General features: G+C 42.5%; 1 protein-coding gene across 2 annotated transcripts in view; it reads right to left on the bottom strand.

The window, feature by feature from the left end:
- Positions 1-26,012, bottom strand: part of LOC116816978 (transcription initiation factor TFIID subunit 4-like) — a 213,288-nt gene that overhangs the window by 132,080 nt on the left and 55,196 nt on the right. For both annotated transcript variants that reach the window (XM_075073847.1, XM_075073846.1), the window contains one exon: positions 23,622-23,791. In XM_075073847.1, coding sequence (XP_074929948.1) covers positions 23,622-23,791 — 170 coding nt within the window. The remainder of the gene's footprint in view (positions 1-23,621; positions 23,792-26,012) is intronic.

Genomic DNA, 26,012 nt, shown 5'->3' on the forward strand with positions numbered 1-26,012 from the left:
GAGCGTAAATTATATTAATGCACTACAGAAGCTCTTTTCAGATGAACTGCATTTCTTTGCAGGTTTGGGTCCTACAGAAAGATATAATGGGTTCCGTTTTAAATAACTGACCTTAATGGCTATTTCAGACATGTAATGAAATTAAAAAAAAAATCTGCTTAACCATTGTTAAGATGAACCAACAAAAGTTAGGAAATTCAGTGTTGAGGCTGACATGTTCTTTAAAAGTCCGCCTGATGACAAGTTCTCAATTGTGCCTATTGTACCCAAGGAAAGATCTGTGCCACTGTTTTAAACCTATTTGCCTTTTGTCCATTTGTACCACAACAGTGACATTTAATCATAATTTTTAAACGTGGGTTTCATTTTGTTAAATAACGTAGTCCTTGAAGATTATTCATCCATCTTTCTTCACACATTCATGATCTCTTGAAAAGATTTGTGATTACATTTTTAAATGCTTGTTTATTATGTAAATGATAGTTTTAAACAGGTTTTTCTTTTAAAAGGCTGGAAAATATTTATGAAGTTCACTGCAGTTTATATGAGTAAGTTACTGGGCCAAATTCAACTCTCAGTTCTGCTGGATAAATAAGAAATAATTTCTTTATTTTCAATTGAGTTCATTTGGATTAACCTCAGTGTAAATGTGGTCAGAATATGGCCCAATGCATATTATGCATTATACCTGCATATTTACTACACATGCTACCTGTAAAAAAAAAATTCTTTACAATGTATTTGTCCAATATCAGAACATGAAACTTCAACTGCAGTTGGATAATCTAAAAACTATAACTGTAAACTAACTAAAGTTTTGAAATTATTTTAGCATTTGACATTTTGTGCCAAGATTATACTAAGAGCAAGTACTTTACAGTCAAATTACTAAAAATCTATTGCTAGCCTTTGGCTGAGGGGTTGCTGGACCCATACAAAAAATCTCTTTGGTTCTTGTCAATCTGTGGTGCTTGCATGTCCTGACTAATCCCTTTCCTGGCCCATGAGCTTATGAAAATAGGGGGACTGACCGTGAAAGTAGTGATAAATGTTATCTTCAGTAATGCAGATAGTATTATTAAATTTTAAAGTGTACCTAAACTTCATATCTTCTTCACTGTAATTTTATAGATTAAATATAATTAATAATCATGCATTATGGAAATTTTGTCTTGAGAAAGCAAAGACAAGGCAGATTATAGATGAAATCTCCTGAATTTCCAGATGTAGAGAGGAATTAAATTTTTCTTAACCAATAAAAGCAGTAACATCTATGGTACTTAAGAATTCCTCAATTTATTCAAATAATTAAAAATGCTGGAAATGCATTTCTAGCCACATATTGCATGCCTAAGTTCTGATCTGCAAACATTTATGGACAGTTAGTCCCAATGGGACTTATGTGAGTAAGTGTTCGTAGGACTGAGGCCTTACATCCTATACCACTCAATGGGACTCCCTTTGTAGAATCAGGAAGAAGATTCCCAGGGAAATCAATGGGCATTTTGTGCATGGATTAGTGGCTTTACCCCACTAATAACATACAAAGATCTAAAGATTACGTGAGGTTTATACACAGTCCTAGTATTTTTATTGTGATTAAACTGAACAACTTTTTTTTTAATTGAAAGTATGAATGTGTGCTTATATATAAGATGTTACATGGAAAAGTTCACACCCTGAAAGCATTTCCTGAATTGTAACTAGAAAGATGAATTTCATTTAAAAAGGAGGGGACAAGTGAATAAAAACTGGAGAGATTTAAAAACAAACATTTTTTTGTGAAGTCTTCATATTTTTTCAGCCAAACTCAACAGCAGTAAACCATCACATGTCTAAAAAATGAAGAGGAATCAGTGAACAGTAGTTTTATATTGATATATACTTCTGTTATTTTAATGATGTGATTTAAAATGAACTGGCAGTCTTCAGCATCACCCTTGGCTTTATGTCAGCAATGGGTTTGGTTCAGTCAATCACTGACATTACTGAAACAGTGAGCTGCCATTCACCAGCAGGGGGCACTGCAGTGATTTCTTTCTTTAGGCTATAGCACAATAGAAAGTCAGTTGATTAAAAATGCATATTTCAAACAAATCTGTCATGATATAAGACTTAACAACAACCATCTTCTAACAGAATGGTTTGGCATTTTTTCCATATCCACCACTATATAGCATTCTCTGCTATACAAAATTATTCATATATCAAAAATGCTGAAGTAATACAGCCCAAAGTGAAAACTGTTTATGAATTCTGTTCCTAGATACAGCTGTTGTAACTGAATTTATACTAAGCCATATGAAAAAGATTGTTTCCTGCAGCCTTTTCTTTCCTCATCTTTTCTTCAAGTTTTTGTACTGCAGTGTCTCTTTAAATCTATATTTTATTACATCACTACAGTACATCATTCTCACACTTCCCAGAGCTGAATTCACTATGTCAACACATTTCTGATACTAATTTTTTTTAAAGACACTTTGAAGTCCTCTCAAGATCTGCTTAGGCTGACAATGGTTACACACTGTAGGCGTAACCATAAGGAAGTTAGCAATATATTTGTATGTTTTGAATTCATCTTTGCTGTGACACTAAATTTAAAAAAATTCTCTTGGCCCTTCATTTGTTCTCTGATATACATGTGGAGCTAAAATTACTGAGAGCTGTACATGTAACTGAAGGCAGAACTGGGCCATTTGAGTGCGCTGATGCAACCCTTATTCATGCAAATAAAGGCTATGTCTACATTACAGACCTTGCAGAAGCATAGCTGTACCGATGAAGCTCTGCTGCTGTAATATCTCTTATGTACCTGCTCTATGCCAATGGGAGAGAGCTCTCCCACTGACATAATTAAACCATCCCCAACGAGCGGTGGTAGCTATGTCGGCAGGAGAGGCTCTCCCGCTGACTTAGTGCTGTGAATGCTACCGCTTATGCTGGTGAAACTTATGTTGCTCAGGGTGTGGTTTTTTCACGCCCCCGAATGACATAAGTTTTGCCAACATAAGTGGTAGTGTAGACATGGCCTTTGTCCTTGACGCCAATGGAAGTACCCATATATGTAACTATTTGGGTGAGGAAGATCTGACAGATCAAACCCTTACTGAGCATATACATTATGCAAACATATCTAAAACTGTCAGTCAATAAAAAAATAAACCTAGTCACAACTGTAAGAGATATTCCATGAGAAGAAAATTCTGTTAGACAACATAGGTGTTGTTTTTTGGGGTTTTTTTTGTTTTTGAGAAACAATGTCATAGCAAAAAAGAACAGGAGTACTTGTGGCACCTTAGAGACTAACACATTTATTGTAGCATAAGCTTTGTCCTTGAATTTCAGGATTAGTCAAATCACAGTTCTCGTTTTCCAGGAGTCTAATTTCAGAAATGTGACTATCTTGCTCTGTGGCACTGTGATCATTTTCATTCTAGCAAAATAAAAAATTAGGCACTTTTTTCTACCCATATAGCTCTTGGTTAAATTTTTCATTATAAGAAAAAAAAAATAGAAATGCAGTATAGGCTTTCCATAAACTGAATTCAACAGCACCAAAGAAAGAGCAAGAAAAAGACTAGAGAAAAGGTCATTTAAAAATAATTAAAACTCAGCTTGTCACCACATAACCACTGTGATGTCACAAAATCTCTCTTCCCACTCTAGGTCCTTTTAGCAAAGAAACACAAAGTGGGGTAGGATGGTTGAAGTCCTGATGGGATTATAAACCAAAAGCAGTGAGTATACCAATGCCGAGAGCCTACATAAAGACTCTGGCTTCTTGAGTAAAAATGGAAGAGCTGCATGATTGCAAATATACTTCTCAATAAACTGTACAATCTTATACAACACTAGGCAAAGAATAACCTAGTAATTATGAACTTGATATAAACAGTTATACATATAGCCCCTTCAAATCCCTTCTCAACATTCACTTCTGCTGTAATGCCTCTAAAGAAATCAACCAAGTAATGGCTAGGCTGAGGGGCAGATGGAGGTAACTGACTCATTTTATTTATAATTTTTTAAAATGCGAATGTATGTATGTGTAAACATGCATGTATTTGATTATATGTATCTCTCTCCTGCACCATCCTTCATACATGTCTTATCTTTCTTAGACTGTAAGCTCTGTGGGACTCTGAACACACTTCTGCACATGTTTAGAGACTAACCTTGACTGTGGTACCTTGTCACTATTGCAATGTAATATTAAAAAGTACTCATATTTTAAACTGGATGTGTGCAAAGAGAGAGGGCATTCATATTAGAAAAAGCGTTAATCCTTTTGTTTACGAATGGATTTTCTCTTCTTTTTGTTGAAAAAGCTATTATTTTCTTTTATTCAGATATGGAATATCCAGCCCTATAGATTTAAAAAAGTTTAGGAACAAAGTGACTTCCCCTAAATACTTGCAGCCCTAATATTTTGGAACTTCTTACATACAGCTTGTAGCTTTGTGACCAAAAGATTGCAATATGGTAGTGGTGGATGCAGAATACACACAATTAAAAATTCTAACAACTTTAAAAGACTGATCTGTAATTTCAACAAGTATTTCATTACAAGCTGCTTTGTTTTTACATTTGCTAAAATATACAATGAATTTAAAAGCTAACGTATTTCTAGGTCTTTACAATAACCTTACCAGTGCAATCCTGAAATTTCCCTAGACCTGCTGTGAAGATGTAGAGTGGGGGATATCAGTGGAGACTGAGCTGGAGCAAAGTAATGCTCCAAGTTACAACCTTGGCAGATATCCCACTTGGATATGAGTTTCTCATATTTTTCTTACAAGGTTTAGTGGTAGTCAAAATCACATTCCTCATCCATGTCTTCTTAGCCAAACCTCCACTGCACCAGATCTGTACATGAGGCATTAAATAACTGGTGACCAACTGCCTCAAAAGTGTTATTTCATGTAGCAAGAAACGGAGTCTCCTTTCTCTCAGAGCAGCCAATAAATGCTAATACTAAATTCCAAGGGCTGTCACACTCACATACAAAAGAGTGAGAAGATTTTCACTTTTAGCGGGCATATATTCTGTATAATGAGGTAAAACCAGTGGCATAAGTATGGTGGTACTTTCTGGTAAACCGTACCAGTAAGATATTTATAGCCGGTACGCCATACCGGATAGACACAGGAGGAGCCCTTCCCCAGCCCTTCCATGCAGCTGCATCTCAAGTCCTTCTGCCTAGGGTCTGTATAGCAGAAATCTCCAACACAGCGTGAGAACAGAGTTCTCTCCCCCCCACTCCCGGTAACTTGGGATGGATGTGGATCACGGGGAAGGGACGGAGAGAGAGTGGCGGTCCCGGGCTGGATGCTTGGAGGAGTCACATGGGGGGTGATGTGGAGAGGTCACACGTGCCTTTCCTTTGTGTCCCTCTCACAAGTGCAGTGTACCAGCAAGAAATGATTTCTACCTGCACCACTGGATAAAACTACCTGGTGTTAGTCCATGGTTATATATTCAAATATGTTAAGATAAAACTATGGTTCAACCAACATTCACTCAAAACTGTAAGATGTAGCAACACATGCACTGCAGGTACAAAAATTAGAATAGATTTCGTAAAAAATAAAATATAACATAACCTCACACTTTTTATATAAAAGAGTTTATATTAATGTTAGTTATGTATGATAGGCCTCAACAACCTCAGACTCAACATACAGCAGTATTATCCTGGCATATAAGTCACTAAAACCTGAGATGTAGTGTTTTTACAAATGTTAGTGTTTCAGAATTTTTACTGACAAATTTCAGGTCATGAGTAATAAGAATTTTAAAGGTTACCACTGTCTGCTTAGTTATACTGTAACTCATAGGGTTTAACAGTTTTGTTTATGATTCAATTTTAACCATTTTGTTGACCAAACTACAAGCAGAAAGCTTCAAAAAACTTGTATTTTCTACTATTTAAAAATGCAGAAAATAGCTGCTATATTAATCTTAGCAGACAAGGTTTTAAAGACTCAAAAGCTATTTTAATAATTTATACTTTAAGAGGATTGACAGCACTGAAGTGCAAGAGAAAAATGTTTTTATTTGCAAAACATCAGGTCTGACCTTGGTTACTGATGTGATAAACTATTGAAAATTGGTAGTGTCTTTGCATATTTAAGTTACAAACAGACAATCTTAAAAGAACAAGCTAAAAACAATTCAGAATATCAAAATGCATTTAGGACTTGGCTCTGTCTAGACCTTGCATAGGTTGTCTAGGAAAGAGTACAATTACTCCTCCTCTATTTCACCCCTTGCAAAGGTCAGAAACAACTGCAGAGAGCACTCTGCCAGCACCACTGCAGTGCTAACCATTCAAAATGCACTAGTAGTCCTTCAAGGTTCAACTCCTTTCATAGAATTCCCTCTTCCTTTTGCTCTCCTCTTAGACTTTATAGTATTAGAAAGAGAGAAAGTCCCCCAGCATGTATTGTATGGCTGTATTATATTAAGCTCAACGGTCCATCCAACAGCATACAGCCAGATCCCAAACACTGTTGTGTGCCTACATAAGTAGAGAAAACCGGTTTGGATAGCAGGGACTATGGTATGAATTAGGGAAAGACCAGACTGTTAATATCAGGTGTTCTTAATCTGTCCCACCACCTTGTAATTAGGTCAGATACTCTTAGGGTGACCAGATGAGAGACGTGAAATATCGGGATGGGGGGGAGGGAAGGGGTGCCGGCAGAGCAACAACAACAACAAAAAAATAACCCACAAACACCAAGAGCCAGGGGCGGAGGAGAAAACAAAAATGAGAGCCACCGGAGCATAGGAAAAATTGGTGGGGGCTGAGCACCCACCGGCAGCTCCATGCCCCGCCCCCCCACATCAGCTCACCTTCACTCTGCCTCCATCTCCCCTGAGCTGGCTGCCACGTCCTGCTTCTCCCCCCAGCTCCAGCGCTTGTGCTGCCATACAGCTGATTAGCGCAAGCCTGGGAGGGAGGGGTGAGGAGGAGGAATGCAGCGTGCTTGGGGAAGAAGCGGGGCCAGGGCAGGGATTTGGGGAGGGATCCAATGGGGGGAGGGGTGGAGTCGGGGTGGGGTCAGGGTGGAGTTGGGGCAGGAGGGCACGAGCCCCCTCAGCCCGTGCGCTGGAGGGCAAAATATTGGGACAATTTGCATCCCAATCGAACATCAGTTGGGATGCGGGACAAACAAGTAAATATCGGGACAGTCCCTCAGGACGTCTGGTTATCCTAGATACTCTGGTTACCATCTCCAGACCTGAGGAAAAGCTCTGTGAAGCTCGAAAGCTTGTCAATTCCACCAACAGAAGTTGGTCCAATGAAAGATATTACCTCATCTACCTTGCCTCGCTCATATGCGGGGACCAGCGTGGCTACAACAACATTGCAAGGGACTGGGGAGGCTTATCTGGGTAAGTAAGCTGACTGAGATGCAAGGATCTAATAAGCATGTCTATGGGGGACAAAAAAAGACCTAGTATCTGGACAGCAAAAGAGGGTGCCAGTCTGACCAGATGGGTTACAGAAGAGTTTGCTTTTTTCTCTCCTCTGTAACTAAACTGATAAAGCCCGGTCTCAAATAGCTTAAAGTGAAGTGTAAATCTAGATGTGCTGAAGAAATAGTTCTACTCTTAAATTCATTTTCTCTCTTTTTAATAAATGTTGTTTTTATTAAGATTTCTGTTAAGTAAATTCATACAGATGTCACCAAAGAGATTCCTTTGTGTGTTTATAATGGCTCATTTGCTATGGAGTTAGATAAAAGAGGCCATTAGAGGGAAAACAGGAAAATCAAAACAATGGGAAAACTGTTAATTGTGGAATATCCACTACTGGCTCTATCCAGGTGAAAATGGTTTGCTAATCCTGAGCTTAAAGTAGGATACTAAACCATTATAGGACCCTGAGCCTAAAAAAGGAAGGGTTGGGGGATTGAGTGAATTCAGATAGGTGACCATGGAGTGAGTGGTGACACAGATGCAGAAGTCACCCAGACTGATCGAAAGTCAGGGTCTGCAGCAAGTAGGCTGTAACTTGGTCCCTTAGAGAATGGGGGCCAGCAAGTCTAAGTCATGTCCTGGCTTGAAGGGAATGCCAAGCATAGGCAAGACGGTATGTACATAGGCCTCATTTTACATCAATTTCTGATTGTTGTGCACCTTTTGGCAAAAAAATCATACTTTGTTTTGAAGAAACAACATGTTCTTCTTCGAGTGCTTGCTCATATCCATTACAAGTAGGTGTGCGCGCGCTGCATGCACGTTCGTCGGAAGAATATTCCCCTAGCAACACCCGGTGGGTCGGCAGGCGCCCCCTGGCATGGCGCCCTTGCGGCACCGCGTATATACCCCTGCCGACGTGTCCGTTCCTCAGTTCCTTCTTACTGCCCGTGTCAGTCGTTGGAACAGTGGAGTGCGGCTTGCTGACCTCCACTTCCCTAGCGTTTCACCCGTTTTTTCTCATCTCTAGTTCACAGTTACTTCTGTAGTTAGTGTTAATTCATAGTTGTTAGTTCTAGTAGTTAGATTAGTTTTTGTATATAGTTGAGGGCTGAGGTTTAATCCTCCTCACCCCTCCCGGGACGGGCTCTGCCTGGCTCTCCCGGCTTCAAGCAGTGCTCGGCCTGCCGTCGGCCGATGCCAATGGGAGCCCCATGATCGCTGCCTTAAGTGCTTGGGGAATCCCATCTGACTGACAAGTCCGGATCTGAAATCGTTTAAGCCCCAGACGAAAAAGGAGCGGGACTCGCACTTAAAGCAGCTCTCTATGGAAGCGGCGTGACCCTGCAGCTCCGGCACCGAGCGCATCCACACCGGGCAGAAGCGCTTCATCGGCACCGGAGACGACCGGTACCGCCAGAACACCGCGTCACCAGTCTCGGCGCAGAAGCCAGCCCGGCACCGCTCCCTTTCGGCCGAAGCGAAGAAGTTGAAGGCTCCTGGCTGTGACTACAGCACTGCAGTCTGAGCATGGAACCATGCCGGCCGGCACTGTCATCTGCCATGGCACCGTTCTCCCAGCACCATTGACTCCGCCACGCAAGAGCCGTCGAGTCGGTGCAGGACAGCTCCCCGGCGATGCCCTGGTCAAGCTTACCGTTCCACTACGCGCGAGACCTTTGCGTCGGTGAGGGAACTTATAGCTTCACTGAGCCTTCCCTGCCTCAACCCCCGCACCGCCGGTGCGGGTCCTCTCGTCGGCAGGAAGCCAGCGATGCTTTAGGCCAGGTCCCTTGGAGCAGAGGACAAACACCGATCGAGATCACGGCACCGCTCCCGCTCGCACCGCCGATCTCCCTCGCGACGCCGCTCGCAGTCCCGGCACCGATCCTACTCTCGGCGCCGGTCGTACTCGCGGCACCGGTCCAGATCACTGGACGCTACTCCACCGACGGTCTACCTCCCGCACGCCTTCAACGGAGCCCTTCTTATCGTCGCTACTCAGATCCGGGTCGACCGCCGCCACCGTGCTGGTCGCAGGTCCCAGTCGACGCCCAGCACCGTGCTGGTCGCAGTCTCGGTCCCGGTTCTCGGCACCGTATGACTCCCAGGCACCGTTCACCGAGACAACCCGACCCCGGACCGGGTCTGAACTATCCGCTCCACCTGGCGTCGAGACATCCCTCGGGCTCGTCTCGCGCCGGACAGTGGCCCTCTTATGGGGATGTGGCGGAAAACCAAGGTCTGGAACAGCCGCAGCAGTGGTCCTTCTGGACGCCTTGGGCCTACCATCAAGCCCAAGGCGATCCCATCCACCGGTCCAGTGCGCATCTGCCACCCGTCGAGTGCAGGAGGCCACTGTCAGTCGCACACCGCAAGATGACGACAGGTCAACTGCGACCCGGGACCCTGAGGCCGCCCCAGAAACGGCCCCCCCTCCAGAGCAAGAACCTCAGGAGGAGCCTCCTCACCGGACGAGGCGGTAGCGGGCACTTCAACATCGGGCCCGCCTCCCATCGACCTCCGAGCCCACCAGGACCTGCTCCACCGAGTTGCACTGAGCATTAACCTCCAGGCGGAGGAGGTTCCAGAAGTTGAGGATCCTGTTGTGGACATTCTCTCGTCCGATGCACCGACGAGAGTAGCCCTGCCCTTCATCCGCTCGATCCAAGCGAAGGCGGATTCTATTTGGCAGTCTCCGGCGTCCATCCCTCCGATGGTCAGAGGCGTGGAGAGGAAGTACATGGTACCCTCTAAAGGGTATGACTACCTGTACACCCATCCTCCTCCATCCTCTCTGGTCGTACAATCCGTCAACAAAAGGGAGCGTCATGGCCAGCCAGCCCCCGCTCCAAAATCGCGGGAGGCTAAACGTATGGACCTGCTGGGCCGCAAAGTATACTCCGCAGGGGGTCTACAGTTGCGTGTGGCGAACCAGCAAGCACTGCTCAGCAGGTACAATTTTAACACCTGGCAGTCCATTGACAAATTTACTGAACTGGTCCCAGTAGACTCCCGCCCTGAGTTCAAGAGCCTCCTGGAAGAAGGGAAAAAGATCTCCAGAACCTCCTTACAGGCCGCCCTCGATGCCGCAGACTCGGCGGCTAGAACCATCGCATTGGGAGTCACCATGAGACGGATTTCGTGGTTGCAAGTCTCCAGCTTACCTCCGGAACTGCAACATACGATCCAAGACCTCCCGTTTGAGGGCAGGGCCTCTTCTCAGAAAAGACGGACCCAAGGCTACAAAGCCTTAAAGACAATCGCATCATAATGTGCTCCCTGGGCATGCACACACCGCAAACCCAGCGGAGGTCCCTTCGGCCACAACCTCACCGCCCTTATCCCCCACCACGCCCGCGCCAGGACTTTAACAGACGGCGCGGCCGAGTGAACCGAAGACGTCAACCAGGTTCCCAAGGGGGGCAAAACAATGGCTCCGCCAAACCACCGGCGGGACCGAAACAAAACTTTTGAAGGTGCGCTCGGGAGCAGAGCACCAGTCCTTCCCCGGACTCCTTTTCTTTTTTCCAACCACCTTTCTCCTTTCCTCCCTGGGTGGGCATCTGTAACATTGGACCAATGTGTCCTCAGTACAGTGGCGCAGGGTTACTCTCTTCAGTTGCTACTCCTCCTTCCCCCCCCCCCCCAGTCCCTCTTCAGGGACCCCTCTCACGAGCATCTCCTTTACCAGGAGGTCCTCACGCTTCTCGAAATCGGAGCAATAGAGGAGGTACCTCAAGACCTCAGAGGGAGAGGGTTTTACTCCCGCTATTTTTTAATCCCCAAGTCGAAAGGAGGTCTCCGACCCATCCTGGACCTCTGCGGACTCAACGCCTTCGTAAAGAAGTTAAGATTCCGCATGGTGTCCTTGGGGTCTATCATCCCGTCCCTGGATCCGGGAGACTGGTTCGCAGCTCTCGACATCAAGGACGCGTACTTTCATGTTTCTATCTACCCACCACACAGACGCTTTCTCCGCTTTGTGGTGCGGGATCGCCACTTCCAATTCACGGTCCTCCCCTTCGGCCTTTCATCTGCCCCAAGGGTATTCACGAAATGTATGGCAGGAGTGGCTGCTTTCCTTCGTCGACAAGGCATATGTGTCTTCCCTTACCTGGACGACTGGCTTGTCCATGGGTCCTCCGAGGCTCAAGTCGCCGCACATATCATAGCCATCAGGGAACTATTCGATATGCTGGGTCTATTAATCAATTTCGACAAGTCCATCCTCGTACCATCTCAGAGGATAGAGTTCATAGGGGCTGTCTTGGACTCCACGCTCGCGACAGCCTCTCTTCCACCCAGCCGGTTCCGGGCTATAGTCTCTGTGATAGAGAGCCTGCTCGCCTTTCCCACGACCTCGGCCCGCGTCTGTCTCAGCCTGCTCGGTCACATGGCGGCCTGCACCTTTGTCACCAAGAACGCCAAGCTCCGTCTTCGCCCCCTTCAAATTTGGTTGGCCTCCGTTTACCACCCACGGAGGGACAGCATGGACGTGGACGTCACACTCTCACAGACGGTATTGCAATCTCTCCACTGGTAGCAAGACCCCTCCCTGGTGTGTGGGGGCATGCCGTTCTACCCCAGGGAACCGTCCATATCCGTAACAACGGATGCTTCCTCTCTGGGATGGGGAGCTCACATGGGGTCACATTGGACACAAGGCCTCTGGTCCTCTCAGGAGCTGTCGCTCCATATAAATGTTCGGGAGCTACGAGCGGTACGCCTCGCCTGTCAGGCCTTTATTCCTCACCTGCAAGGCCACTGCGTCTTAGTGCTCACGGACAACACCACCGTGATGCACTATATAAACAAGCAGGGAGGGACCCGTTCTCTCCCTCTGTGTCAAGAGGCGATCAGGCTATGGGAGTTTTGTATAGCCCACTCCGTGGATCTGCTTGCCTCCTTCCTTCCAGGAGTGCAAAACGAGTTAGCCGACCATCTCAGCAGGTCCTTTCTAGCCCACGAGTGGTCCCTCCGCCCGGACATAGCCCATTCTCTCTTCCGGAGGTGGGGTTTTCCCAAGATCGACCTCTTCGCCTCACGCAGCAACTGGAAGTGCCACAGGTTCTGCTCCTTTCGAGGTCTCGCCCTGGGTTCGATCTCGGACGCCTTCCTCCTGTCCTGGTCGACCCTCCTCCTATATGCCTTCCCACCATTTCCACTGGTGCACAAAGTCCTGGTGAAGCTGCGCAGGGACAAGGCTCGAGTAATTCTCATCGCCCCAGCGTGGCCTTTGCCAGCACTGGTACACCACGCTGTGGACCTATCGATAGCCGACCATTTCTCTGCCGGCCCATCCGGACTTGATATCCCAGACCACGCAGGCTTCTCCATCCCAACCTCAATCCCTCCACCTGACGGCGTGTTTCTGGTTGGTTGAGTGCTCAGAACTGCGCTGCTCTACTCCGTGCAGCATGTACTCCTGGGAAGCAGAAGGCCTGCAACCAGGGCTACTACATGGCAAAGTGGAAGAGGTTCTCCTGCTGGTGTTCAGACACAAACAAGTAACACCTACACAGGCTCCTATCCATGTGATTTTGGACTACTTATGGCACCTCAAACAACAGGCCTCGGCTTTCTTCCCTGCGGAGTGCACCTAGCTGCCATTTCGACTTCCACCCAGGAAGCCCTCCACTGTCTTCTCTCACCCTACAGTCTCACGGTCCTCAGGGCCTGGAGCGCCTCTTCCCCAGTCCACCGCCCCGCCCCTCTTGGACTCAATCTGGTTCTCCAGGGTAATGGCCCCTCCCTTGAACCGTTGGCAACCTGCTCTTTCCTGTATCTCTCGGGAAGATGGCGTTCTCTGTGGCGATTACATTGGCCAGGAGAGTCTCGGAGCTTCGAGCTCTTGTTGTGGACCCACCTACACGATATTCCACAGGGAAAAGTTCAGCTGCGCGCCTCCTCCTTTCCTTCCAAGGTGGTCTCCTCCTTTCACCTTAACCAGGACATATCCTCCCGGTTTTTATCCTAAATGTCATGCATCACGTAGAGAGCGAGCCTACACTCGCTCAATGTTCGCAGAGCGCTGGCGTTCTACATCGACCGCACCGCCTTTTCGTGAGACGTCCAACTTTTTGTTACCGTGTGCAGACAGGATGAAAGGTCGCCCGGTCTCATCTCAACAACTCCTCCTGGGTTACGGCCTGCATCAGATCTTGCTACGACTTGGCCCTGCTCTCCGGGCCGGGTGACTGCACATTCCACGAGAGCTCACGCCTCTTCTACTGCTTCTCGCTCATGTCCAATCACGACATATGCGTGCAGCTACGTGGTCCTCGTACACACCTTCTCGCCATTACGCCTTGGTACAGCAGTTCAGGGACGTGCAGCTGTTGGGTTAGCTGTTTTGCATCGGCCAGTGTCAACTCGACCACCTCCAGGTTAAGGTTGGGATTCACCTACTTGGAATGGATATGAGCAAGCACTCGAAGAAGAAAAGACGGTTACTCACCTTTGTAACTGTTGTTCTTCGAGATGTGTTGCTCATATCCATTCCACACCCGCCCTCTTTCCCCACTGTTGGAGTAGCCGGCAAGAAGGAACTGAGGAGCGGACGCGTCGGCAGGGGTATACGCGGTGCCGCAAGGGCGCCACGCCAGGGGGCGCCTGCCGACCCGCCGGGTGTTGCTAGGGGAAAATTCTTCCGACGAACATGCACGCAGCGCGCGCACACCTACTTGGAATGGATATGAGCAACACATCTCGAAGAACAACGGTTACAAAGGTGAGTAACCGTCTTTGTCACTGTATACTATTAAAGGCTCCCAAAGGGAAACCTTTCCAGGTGCTAAGCCAGTTAACCCAGGAAGGTACCAAGACTAGCAACATAGAATATCCCAGAGACCCAGTCAAAGGGTGGTTGGATTACAGGATCCCAACCCAAAGAAGTGGAGGCACAGGCCTGTCATTTGAAATGGTGCACTGGGAGGACTGCAAAATGATCTTGAAAGGCCCAGCCTACCTAGGGACAACAATGCTAACTTCTAAAACTACAGCCATCTGTGGTGCATGTCTAATATTGGAGAAAAACTTGGCAAGCCAATAAACTCTTCATTATGACCACTGAAAAATTTGTCAATGAACCCCAGTTTAATCTGGTTTCTGAAAGCAGCAGCATGATATACAGTGGTCTAACAAATGTAACGGTATTTTAAAAGAAATCACATTTTTACATTTCCACGAGTGCAGCATGAAAACCTCAAGTCAGATGATTCTAAGAGGGAGAGAGAAGGACTGTGGAGAAGTCTTTAAGACGAACTACAATGTCTTCTGGAAAAACACTGCAAGTTTAGTATGATCAGCAGAATTGCTAAATAAACATTAGCCGTCACTTAACATATTTTAGAAACTGTATTACCTTTCCCTTTTTTCCTTTAAAGATCCTTGATGTTGCGGCTCATTGACCAATGACTTCCCCCTCCACAAAGATGTCCCAGCATGTTCTGAGAGTTGGTGACGTTAGTACCACCACTAGAGCATGGAGTCTGCCTATGGGGATAATGCAAGTCAGCTTTATTGCAATATTGAATGGTTCTCTGAGGTTTTCTTTTTATTGTTCTTATTTTACATCCTATCTTTATACTGACAAGCTATACAAGAGGTGGAGAGTACCACTAGACTCTGCTACAGGACGTATCTTCGGGGAATACTGTTCCCAGCTCGACCCTCCTTTGCAAATACCAATAACTTCAAGCCATTCACAAGTAAACTCTTATTTTGAGGCAAAAGTTGGTGCTGTGAAAAGCCATGAAGGCTAGAACCATCCTCCAGAGATAGCAGGATCTTTAAGGAAGACCATAACATGGGATTCATAAAACAAAAGCATGGTACTATGCTAAAGACAGTACTTGGATTCTCTATGTATTTTGGGGACCAAGTAGTACGGCCATGTTCTCAGTTCTATTACAATAAAGTCCCACCAAAAAAAATAGTAATTTTATGACTGTAGAGACCATCTGCATTTTATTTATAAATACTGATGTTCTGAATAAATCTAAATTTAAGCTTATTTTTGAGGGACTACGTTTTGGTGGAAGAACATCAATACTGGTATGTAAGTTAGCCGTGTAATGTGCAAGTAGCACTGCTGAAAGCATAACAGAAGCTATGCTGTGCTGTTGCACAGAAGAACCGATAACAATAAAAAGAAAACCTTAGAAATACACAAAAAATATTGAACAAAAGCTGTCTTACTTTTACAGAAAGGCAAGCTCCAGGCTCTCTAGTGGTACTGATGTTACCAGTTCCATGCATATTGGGACGTTTTGTAGAACAGGAAGTCTAATCGTGGATCTATTAAAGAAAATAGAACAATAAAATTTAATAGTTTGTTGAAATGCCTACTAATTATGCTTAGTATTAGCAGCATTGCTAAATAAGATTAGAACATTTTTTCTTTTTTCAAGGAAATATTTATAGGTCACCATTTAACACATTTTGGTTGCCCTAAAATGTTTGACATTATCAGATGCAAAACAAAACAAAATAAAGTCTCTATAAAAAAGGCACAATAAACACATTTTCTTTTCCTCTTTCAACACACTAGCTTTGAATATCTGGGCATGCATGTTAAATATGTAGAATTATGGCAAATTTTCTAATCTGAACATTTTAAAATCAAATTAACTCAATGAGATAATTACCCTTTTACTTCGACTGACAGATCTGTGCATTCCCTAACAGTGATATGAAACTACAGACATTTCAAACGCTAAATTCATATATACATCCACCGCAGTCTATGTCATGTCTCTACAAATGATATATTAAGGATCCTTTATGGGAGCTGGAAAAGGTTCACAGACTTGGCATACAAACAATCTTTCAAATTAAATGATACGATACCTAATACAAAACCTCTTGCTTAAAAGAGGCAGCTGGGATCAGAGAATTTCACTCATGGGATCAGGACTGCCCATGTTGTTAGGACAATACATGACTCCATAAGGCTATGCTTGAGGAGGACTAACATTTCATAGGCACATTATGCAAATGTTAAAACTACCTCCAAAACACTCAAGGGTAATTTCCACAGATATGCGGGGGAGGAGAGGGTCATGACAGAAAGATGCTGGTAGATAAACTGATATGGAAAAGAACATTTCAGTTTGAAGGGAAATCAGTTCAAGAATAAAGAAGTCCAATGGTGAAAATAACAAAATCTTTTCAGTGTGATGGAGGAAAGCAGAAGCAAAAAGTAATATGCATAGTTATCTGATGGGCAATCATATGGCTTAAAACATGAGAACACCAACAACTATAATCTAACCAAATATAAAAGCCATTAACAGTAAACCAAACACAGACATAAGTATACTTTTACATTAGCACTGCTCCTTATCTAAAAGAGCATCATCAGTAGTACAAGTATCTTATTCAAACACAAAGGTAACTGTTGATAAACAGGCAGACAAAACAGTGATGACAGAATGCCTATATTTATTATTTATTAAACTAATAACAAATGCTCAGAGAAAATAAGACAGAAGGCTCTAAAACCTATTGGAATGCTCTTCATGGAACAAGGCCAAGCAGATTTTCTAGGCAGTTCTAACACAATATCAAATGCCCTCTAGAGCATTCAGATTATTTGTTTAAAACATACACACATACACACAGCTGTTTTCCTCTATGATGCCATTACTGTGTGCCTCCAGAATGTAGAGTCCAAGATAAGCTTTTAGTTCTAAGATTTTTCTTTCTGTGTATTGTATCATGCATTCATGCAGCAGGCACAAGAACCAAGAATGTGTTTATGAAGAATACTCATTTAGGCAGAAGAACAGTCAATATTCTGGCAGACAGAATTTAAGGTATGTCTACACTACGAAATTAGGTTGAATTCATAGAAGTCGTTTTTTTAGAAATTGTTTTATACAGTTGTTTGTGCATGTCCCCACACAAAATGCTCTAAGTGCATTAAGTCGGCAGACTGCATCCACAGTACCAAGGCTAGAGTCGACTTCCAGAGCGTTGAACTCTGGGTAGCTATCCCACAGTTCCTGCAGTCTCCGCTGCCCATTGGAATTCTGGGTTGAGATCCCAATGCCTGATGGGGCAAAAACAGTGTTATGGTGGTTCTGGGTACAGGTAGTCAGGCCCCTCCCTCCCTCCCTCCGTGAAAGCAATGGCAGACAATCATTTTGCGCCTTTTCTCCTGGGTTACCTGAGCAGACACCCTGCCACAGCAAGCATGGTGCCCGCTCAGCTCACATTCACCGTACATCTCCTGGGTGCTGGCAGACATGGGACTGCATTGCTACACAGCAGCAGCTCAGTGCCTTTTGGCAACTGACAGTGCATTACGATTGGTAGCCATTGTCAACATATTCCTGGATGCTCTTTTAGCCGACCTCGGTGAGATCGGTCAGGGGTGCCTGGGCAGACATGGGAGTGACTCAGCCAGGTCATTCCCATCTTCTGCCGAGCGCCCAGGAGATGACGATGGCTTGCAGTCATACTGCACTGTCTGCTGCCAGCCTAAGATGTAAAAGATAGATGGATCAAAACAAGAAATTGACCTGATTTGTTTTGTGAAATCAACGGCCTGCTAAACCCAGGGTTTTGTGTCCAATCCTTTAGGGGGCCATTCTGTGTGACAGTTGTTTGTGTTTCTCCTTGATGCAAAGCCACTCCTTTTGTTGATTTTAATTCCCTGTAAGCCATGTCATCAGTCGCCCCTCCCTCCGTCAGAGCAACGGCAGACAATTGTTTTGCGCCTTTTTTCAGCACAGAACCAAACGCTGTAAAAGCAAAACCAGGCGAGGAGGCGATGGCAGTGCGGTGACAAGAGTGATGAGGACATAGACATGGACATAGACTTCTCACAAAGTACGGGCCGGGCAATGTGTCCCAGCAATGTGCACATCATGCTGATGAGCTCTGCATGGTCATCCATGCTGATCAGCTTGCCGCGCTGGCCAAACAGGAAATGAAATTCAAAAGTTCGCGGGCCTTTTCCTATCTACCTGGCCAGTGCATCTGAGTTGAGAGCGCTGTCCAGAGTGGTCACAATGGAGCACTCTGGGATAGCTCCTGGAGGCCAATACAGTCGAATTACATCCACACTACCCCAAATTCGAGCCGGCAAGGCCAATTTCAGGGCTAATCCCCTCATTGGAGGTGGAGTAAAGAAATTGATTTCAAGAGCCCTGTAAGTCGAAAAAAAGGGCTTCATCACGTGGACGGGTCTAGGCTTAAATCAAGGTAACACTGCTAAATTCGACTTAAAATCGTAGTGTAGACCAGGCCTTAGAGAAGAGTACAAGAAGAGTAAGAACAGGGTATATCTAAATTATGTTGAACCTAATCCTTGCAATTTTAACATTGACAAACAATGGCTTTCAAAGTATCATACAAAGCTGCCCTGCAGACACTATGTTTAGGAATAACCTTCGGCCTTCGACTATCTAGGCCATTAGAACTTGGACACATTAAAGAGATGCATTTTCAGATTTCTTGAAGGATATGTTTCCCTGCCAAGAGATTTATTTAGAATAAGAAAAGTGCTACAATACTCATTTTAATAGGAAAAATTAGGTACCTTGTGTCTTGTCAAGTAAGAGTTTTCTTTGCATAAAACAGTCTCTGACAACAAGGAGATATAAATATTTGATTATTGATCAACAGACAAATCTTTAAGAAAAATTAATTTCATAACTCAAAATTAACAATAACTTTGAATGACATGGGGATGAAAACAATTATTCATGACTCATCCTACAAATGAAAAGCTATCATTATCTTTAATAAATATTGAAATAAAATGGTTAGTTACTTTGAGTTAGATATGGCTGATAGTAGATTTTACTTCCATCTCCACCTATAACCAAATATATACATATTTTTAAGTACTTCACACTTTGAATGGTTCTGGTTAGCCAACTGCCCTATACCAAGAGAGAGAGCGCAAGAATAGCATAAGCCAAAGAACAGTATTTCAGGCTTATGTTTCATTATTCTTGCTGTAACTGAGTTATTACATGGCCATGTCACTCTAACCTATGACAGTAGCCAAAGTAAGAGCAAGATATAGACTGTGGTGTCGTTTGGTTGGGTTGTAAATAGAAAGGGAAGTCAGGTGGAGTCAAGACTGAGCTGTGGGAATGTGTGTTTTCTTACAAATCCTAAGATAATCGGGAGATTGCATTTTGGTGACCTGGAACCCCAAAAGAGGGCTTTTCGAAGGCCAAATAAAGTTCTAGGGCTCATCATTTCTACAGAGACAGGTACAGAGATATTCTCCTAAATAGTTTTCCAAGAAAGGAGGTGTGTGAGAAAAGGAGGGGACTAGAGTTTTATCCCATTGTCCCATTTAATGGGCTAATGTTAAGAAAAGGAAAATTTAGGATAACTATCAGGATTTCCATAGAAAATGAGATGGTTCCACCCAAAAACAGTAGGTGATGGGAACCAATTACTAACAATATTTATCATTAGGCCACATGACACACTATAAAATGAACAATGGAGAACGATCCTGCATTGGCAAGAAAATCAACTAGTTGCCTCACCAGACTTTTCCCCCCATGTACAGCTTTTACAATTCTTCAAGTTTCCTTGAAGGCCCACTATAGTTGTGCAGAGAGTAAGATTAACGCCTCTGTTGTTTAGACATTGTTATGGTCATATATTTTGTATGACTTCTCATTTACCTTTCATGCTTCCTACTGTGTATGCAGTACTTATTTTGTTATTATGTATTAACAGTGATCTTGGATGTTCTTTGCTTCTTCCTCTTCTTGTACCTTTTCCCTTTTTTCTTAGTTTCAGTTGTCAATGTATATAAAAAAATTCTTCTTTTGTTTCACCCTTTACTTGGGTCCTGTTACTTTTCATTTAAATGCAATATAAAATAAACTGCAGCCTAATTTTTATATGCTTCACAATCAAGCAGCAATTATACATAAGATGAATCAAGGGGATTCTACTTTTACCAAAACTGTTACTAAGCAAAAAGAATAAACTCACTCTTACAATAATCCTCTTAGGAGCCATGACACATTATGTATATTGTGGTGCTGCCAGTTTATTGCACAACGGAAACTCAATTCAAAGAATGCCCACGTAACAGCTACTGTTTAAAAGCTAAGAGATAGTCCCTATCCACCAAAAAATAATCAAAGAACAACTAAAAAATGGAAGAAAAAAAAAACAAACACAAATGATCCAACTTTATTTTTCTGTGTTTTCTCCCAAATGAAAACTAGGAACTATCACTATTATTTATTGGGAAAGTGCAGCCATGGCATGGGGCTAATCAAATTTTCTCAGCTCATCAAGGCAACACTACCCAGGTGTGCTAATGGAGCAAGCATAAGGATCTTTCAAATAAAAACATACAGCACCAGCAAGCACAAAAAAAATTGTAGCCTTTCAAAAAAGGAGACAGCAGACTGTTGTGTGTGCCATTGTGTTGTGCTGCCATGCAGAAGAATCAGGTTTTAAGCTTTATGATCCTGGGTAGAGCGGCGACAAAATACATTGCCCGGTGCAAAAACATTCATTCTTGATTTTGAATCAAGACAGAGGTTGAATCAATCAAAATCCTTGCCTTTATAGATGAACAAATGGCAACAATTGCTAGTCAAAGATGACAAGACACAAAGGCACATAGAGAAAGAAGTAATTTAGGCAATGAAGTAGCTTCTTTGTATTAATGCATCTTTCAGCTATTTCTTATATTTAGAAGGATCGATAATATTTATATTTAAAACAAACTATGGACTATAATGTTGCCAAGTTACTGTAGAGATAAGAATGTACAATATTTTAAGAAGAAATCTCTTTTACTATAACTTTGAGGCATTTGGCTGGTGGTAACTGCCAAAGACTGCATAGCATCTGCTCTCACTTTAGCAGTTTATATTCTGACTCTAGTGAATGGAAGCATAATCTCTGAAACAGCCTTTGGGGAACACTACTGAGTTTCTCTACAGAGCTCTTGCTCAGAGATGAGAGAGCAGGGATTAATATTACAGAAAACTTGAAAGAACCAGCTTCTGAGACAGGGAGTGAATAGCAGTGTCCTGATACTGTACATACCACAGTTCTTTCTTTTACTGGAACATTAGAAAGGTGCCCTAAATGTGATTATTAAATATGAAATGCTTTCAATATAGAAAAAACTTCCCAATTTTAAGCCATATTCAGATACATTAATGTAAGAAAAAAGTGTATTTTACCTTGTTTGTCAATAGGCATAATACAAAACCATAAGACAATAGTGGATCCAATTATCTGAGACTTTTCTTTTCCTAGTGTGTCTAAGAATGTGACAGTCTCCTTTGTTTAGTCCTTGTGTGCCTAGGCATACCAACACATGGTCAGACTGATTTTGTGATACTCATACAATCCCATTATTTTAAGTGCCCCGTAGCACAAACTACTGAATTTTGTGTGCTCCTGTGAGAGCAACAAAATCTGGCCACACACAGTGAAAACAAAGCTTTTAAAGCTTCAAACTCAGCTGCAGGAATTCTCTCCTCAAGAACCATGGATACTAAATAGTAGCCACTAGCGAACCCCAAAGCCACTTTCAAAACTACAAAAGACTATATAAAGCTCCAGAAACAGCAGCAAGAGCTCACTAGGAGCGACCACTCTCTTGGATTCACTGCTTTTGAGAAGCAAATCCCTGCAGCTGCTTTTAAAAGCTTTGAAAGTTTCATTTTCAATTATCAAAGCCAATAAAGTTTCAAAAAACAGCTACAGGGATTTGCTTCTCTGAGGAGCAAACCCCAAAAGGCAAATGGTGAAGAGTGCTGTGTTCTGTGGCTCTTAAAGTATGTACAGAGTCTTCTAAGCCTGACACTTCAAATTACAACTCCATGTTGGGCTGCAATTGTTATACCCAGAAGAATTAATTAAGGCTTGCATGGCAACTTTATTAGTGACTTTCCAGTTATTAGGTCTAATTTTCTTTGCCTTTTCTTTTGTTGCACCAGTATACAGTACAATTACAGCAGGCCTCACAATGGTGCTTCCAAAGTCTTGCACTAAAAGCCTGTGGACTTCATAATCTCAGACCGCAACCACCAGATTCCCAAAATTTGCATTACTAGTTTCTTATAGTAACTTCATATGATGACACCATCATCAGCGCACTGGAGTAAGATAATCGTGGACTTACATGGCATTTAGTTCCTCGCTACGGCCCCAGTACTGCAAAGGGACTACTTACAATGTGTAAAGCAAAGCACATGAATATGTCTTTGTAAGATGAGGGCCTGTCAGAGTGTAAAAGGGTTTCCATACATTTACGCTGAATTTAAGAAATATGAGACTACAGGTAAAAATTCCAAAGTCACCTAAGTAACATAAGAGCCTAAATCCCACTTTCAAAGGTAACCTGGGCATTGAAGAACCCAAGTCTCATTGAATGTCAATCGTATTTAAGATTCTAAATCACATTTAAAAATGGGACTTGGGAGGCTTTTAAAATTTTATCTTAAGTCAAAATAAAATTTTGTTTTCCTGACATTTTTGGATCTTATGTGGCCACCACATTTAACCTAGTTCAGAGTAACATAAAATAAATACTGAGCATAATTACTTGCTACTTTTTAAATGTCACTAATTGAGTGTTTACTTTTTAATTTTTTTTTAATTCTGAAAAGAACTGGTAACATTCAGGCCCATCTGTCAATAAAAAGATAATTTATTTTTATCCACACCATAGCAAATAAAACCACCAAAAAAATTTAAAATAGTTATAGACGTTAAAAATAGGATTAATACATTTTAAATCTTTTTTGTATGAAAAAAATACATCCAAGCAAACAACTTGTCTTCTGCAAACCAAAGGAAGTGGAAAGCAGGAGATCTGGATTCTATTCTTGACTTATTCTTAGATATCTGCTGTGATCTAGGGCAAGTCACTTTACCTCTCTGTGCCTCATCTTGGTCATGTGCAACATCTGAATAATAATGCTTCCCCACTTCACAGGGACAATGGGAGGTTTATTTCCTTAATGTCTGCAAAGAGTTTGGAGATCCTCAAGTAGATTATAATACCCAAGTGTCATTTTGATAGAGTTTGACACAGCCAAGATACTTTCGTAATGAAAAATGCTTGTAGAACCTTAATTATATCAATGCTGGATGCTACCGTGTATTGTGACACTGACTAAACCTGAACAGCTTCCAAAGGCAATAATACCAAAAGCAAATGACATGCTTCTCACCCATTTCTAGTATTCGTTTATGTAAAGGGATAGCAGCAAGAAAGGGTTCGTCTTTACAAGACTGTATCTGGGTTCCAACCAAGTCGGAGCTGGTTGCCATAATTCGAGCACTCTCTTCATTAAGGTTAACTCCAGCCATAGAGGCAACATCATTGATGTCATCGTCATCTCTACAACAAAAGCATAAACAAAAGATAATTCTGCATGTGATACAGTAACTTTTATAAATAAACTGCCCCCCTTAAAGGGAATAATCATGCAATGCTCCTGTTCAGAAGAGAGAAGCAGAGCCAGTTTATTGGCACAGCCACCTGGCTCTACCTTATCATGGAATATCCAAGACTCAGAAACAACTTAATGTAACATATCTCTTTGACCACTCAACATCAGGCAATTTGCAAAAAAGTGGTGTGTGCAGCATGGACAGGAACACCCACAATTCTATATGGGCACCTTTCCTTTGACTGGAAGTTGATGAGAAATGCGATAGCAATGACAGCTATGTGGCCAGCTGACAAAGGTTAGTAGTGACCGCAGACCACAAGGCACTCACTTTCCCACCCCCCCGTACACTGATGGCTTGGAAGTAGGGGGTCAATCAACAACAGAAATAAAACAAAAAACCCACAGACACTGAAACCAAAACACTGTATTATTTCAAATTGCTCAAGGTTCAAGAGATACCCTTATTAAAACTACAACTGAGAACAACAAATCTCACAAAAACGCTGAAAAAAAAAAAGAGGAAACAAACCACACACAAAAATTTTTAGTGTAAAAACCTTAATGCCTGTGATGGAACTGGCACCACTTCCGAGAAGCTAAACTAGATCACATGAGACTGAAGATCCATTTCTAGCCAAGCTATTGGACCATGTGAAGATAATCACAAACATGAACACATGGTTAGATAAACTGGTATGGAGAGTAAGTGAATCTAGAACAAATAGGCTGAAGGCTCAAATCTCCGATTAGAGCCAAAACAAAGGTGCTGATGATACTACAAAGCTGTTTAAGCTTACCTGGTTGTGTAGTTAATGAAAACAAAGCACTAACTTACAAAGATGCCATACAGGATACTAATAACAACCTGGAATGCAATGAGGAAGAAAAAGACCTAGAGTCATTCTTACAGAAATGGCTCTGAACTACTGCATTTACATTCTGTACAACACCTTGTATATGTAGAACAAGCCCACAGAGCCTCTAGTAAGCGAAATGCAAACACAATAAATGCTGACACTGTTATCGGTGTGTTCCCAAATGATTATGATAAACATGGGATTTTGCAAGCATCTTGCAGCAAAACTTACATTATGTCAACTTCTACACAGACATACAGCCAATGTCATCGCATTCACTTCAACCAGGACCCATGGTATACACATCTGCATAGAAAAATTTGGAAAGCTACAAGTACCTTTAGCATTTTCATATTTTCAGCCTGTGATTCCAGCATTCGGTCTCTGAGAGGCAGTTTCACCTCCATCAAATATTAATTCTAACAGAAAAATAGAGAAAGTATTCTCCATTTCCAACAAAAGTTCATAATATGACATACAGGCAAACAAATTTTGTTCCTGAACCTTAAGAAGCCAAAAAAGTTTTACTGGTAATGACTTAAAAACCCTACGATTGACTCTCTCTATTCAGACAACTGGAATTTTTAAACTGGATAGTGAAAACAACTGCAAGGTTTTAAAAATATATATATATAAATAGATAAGGAACATTACATTTATATAAAAAGGTAAGTTAGAAGTATTACTATATTTGACTGAAATGTTTGTTGTGCGTCTTGATTAGTCATGTACTGAAATTTAATTGAACATTAACACCAGAGGAAACTGTGTAATGGTTTTAACATTGCCCTCTACAAATGCTATTTTGTACGATTACCATAGCTTTAACATTTATCACAAAATAATTGGCAGAATTTTCAAGACAAAACACAATTGTAAGGAACATCCCTTTCCCATTAACCTTTGGGAATGCTCATTTCTTCTTTCTTTAGTGTTCTATCCATGTTTCTCCTTCCACCTGCCTCACAATAGTAAGCAGGAACTGAACTATTTACCTTACTATGCTTTAACAATAAGTAAAAATCTATCTTTTTACATTATTTGAGTCCTAACATAGAGCCCCTGATAAACATTCTTTCTGTAGGGTAGCTTTTGAAGATACTGTAACAGCAAAACTCAAAAATTCTGAAGTTTTTAAATGTACAATTTACTGGAAAAAAATAAAATCTACATGTGAATTTTGCAGCTGAAAAAGTCTAAAGATACCAGTCTTAATAATACAGTCAAATAAACCTCATAACGTACAGTAATTCATTTTAAAAAAAATCTTTTACTTCACTTTATTGAACGTAGTGCTCGTGAAAGGTAC

This window comes from Chelonoidis abingdonii, chromosome 19 (assembly GCF_003597395.2).
Source record: "Chelonoidis abingdonii isolate Lonesome George chromosome 19, CheloAbing_2.0, whole genome shotgun sequence".
NCBI classification, from domain to species: domain Eukaryota; kingdom Metazoa; phylum Chordata; order Testudines; family Testudinidae; genus Chelonoidis; species Chelonoidis abingdonii.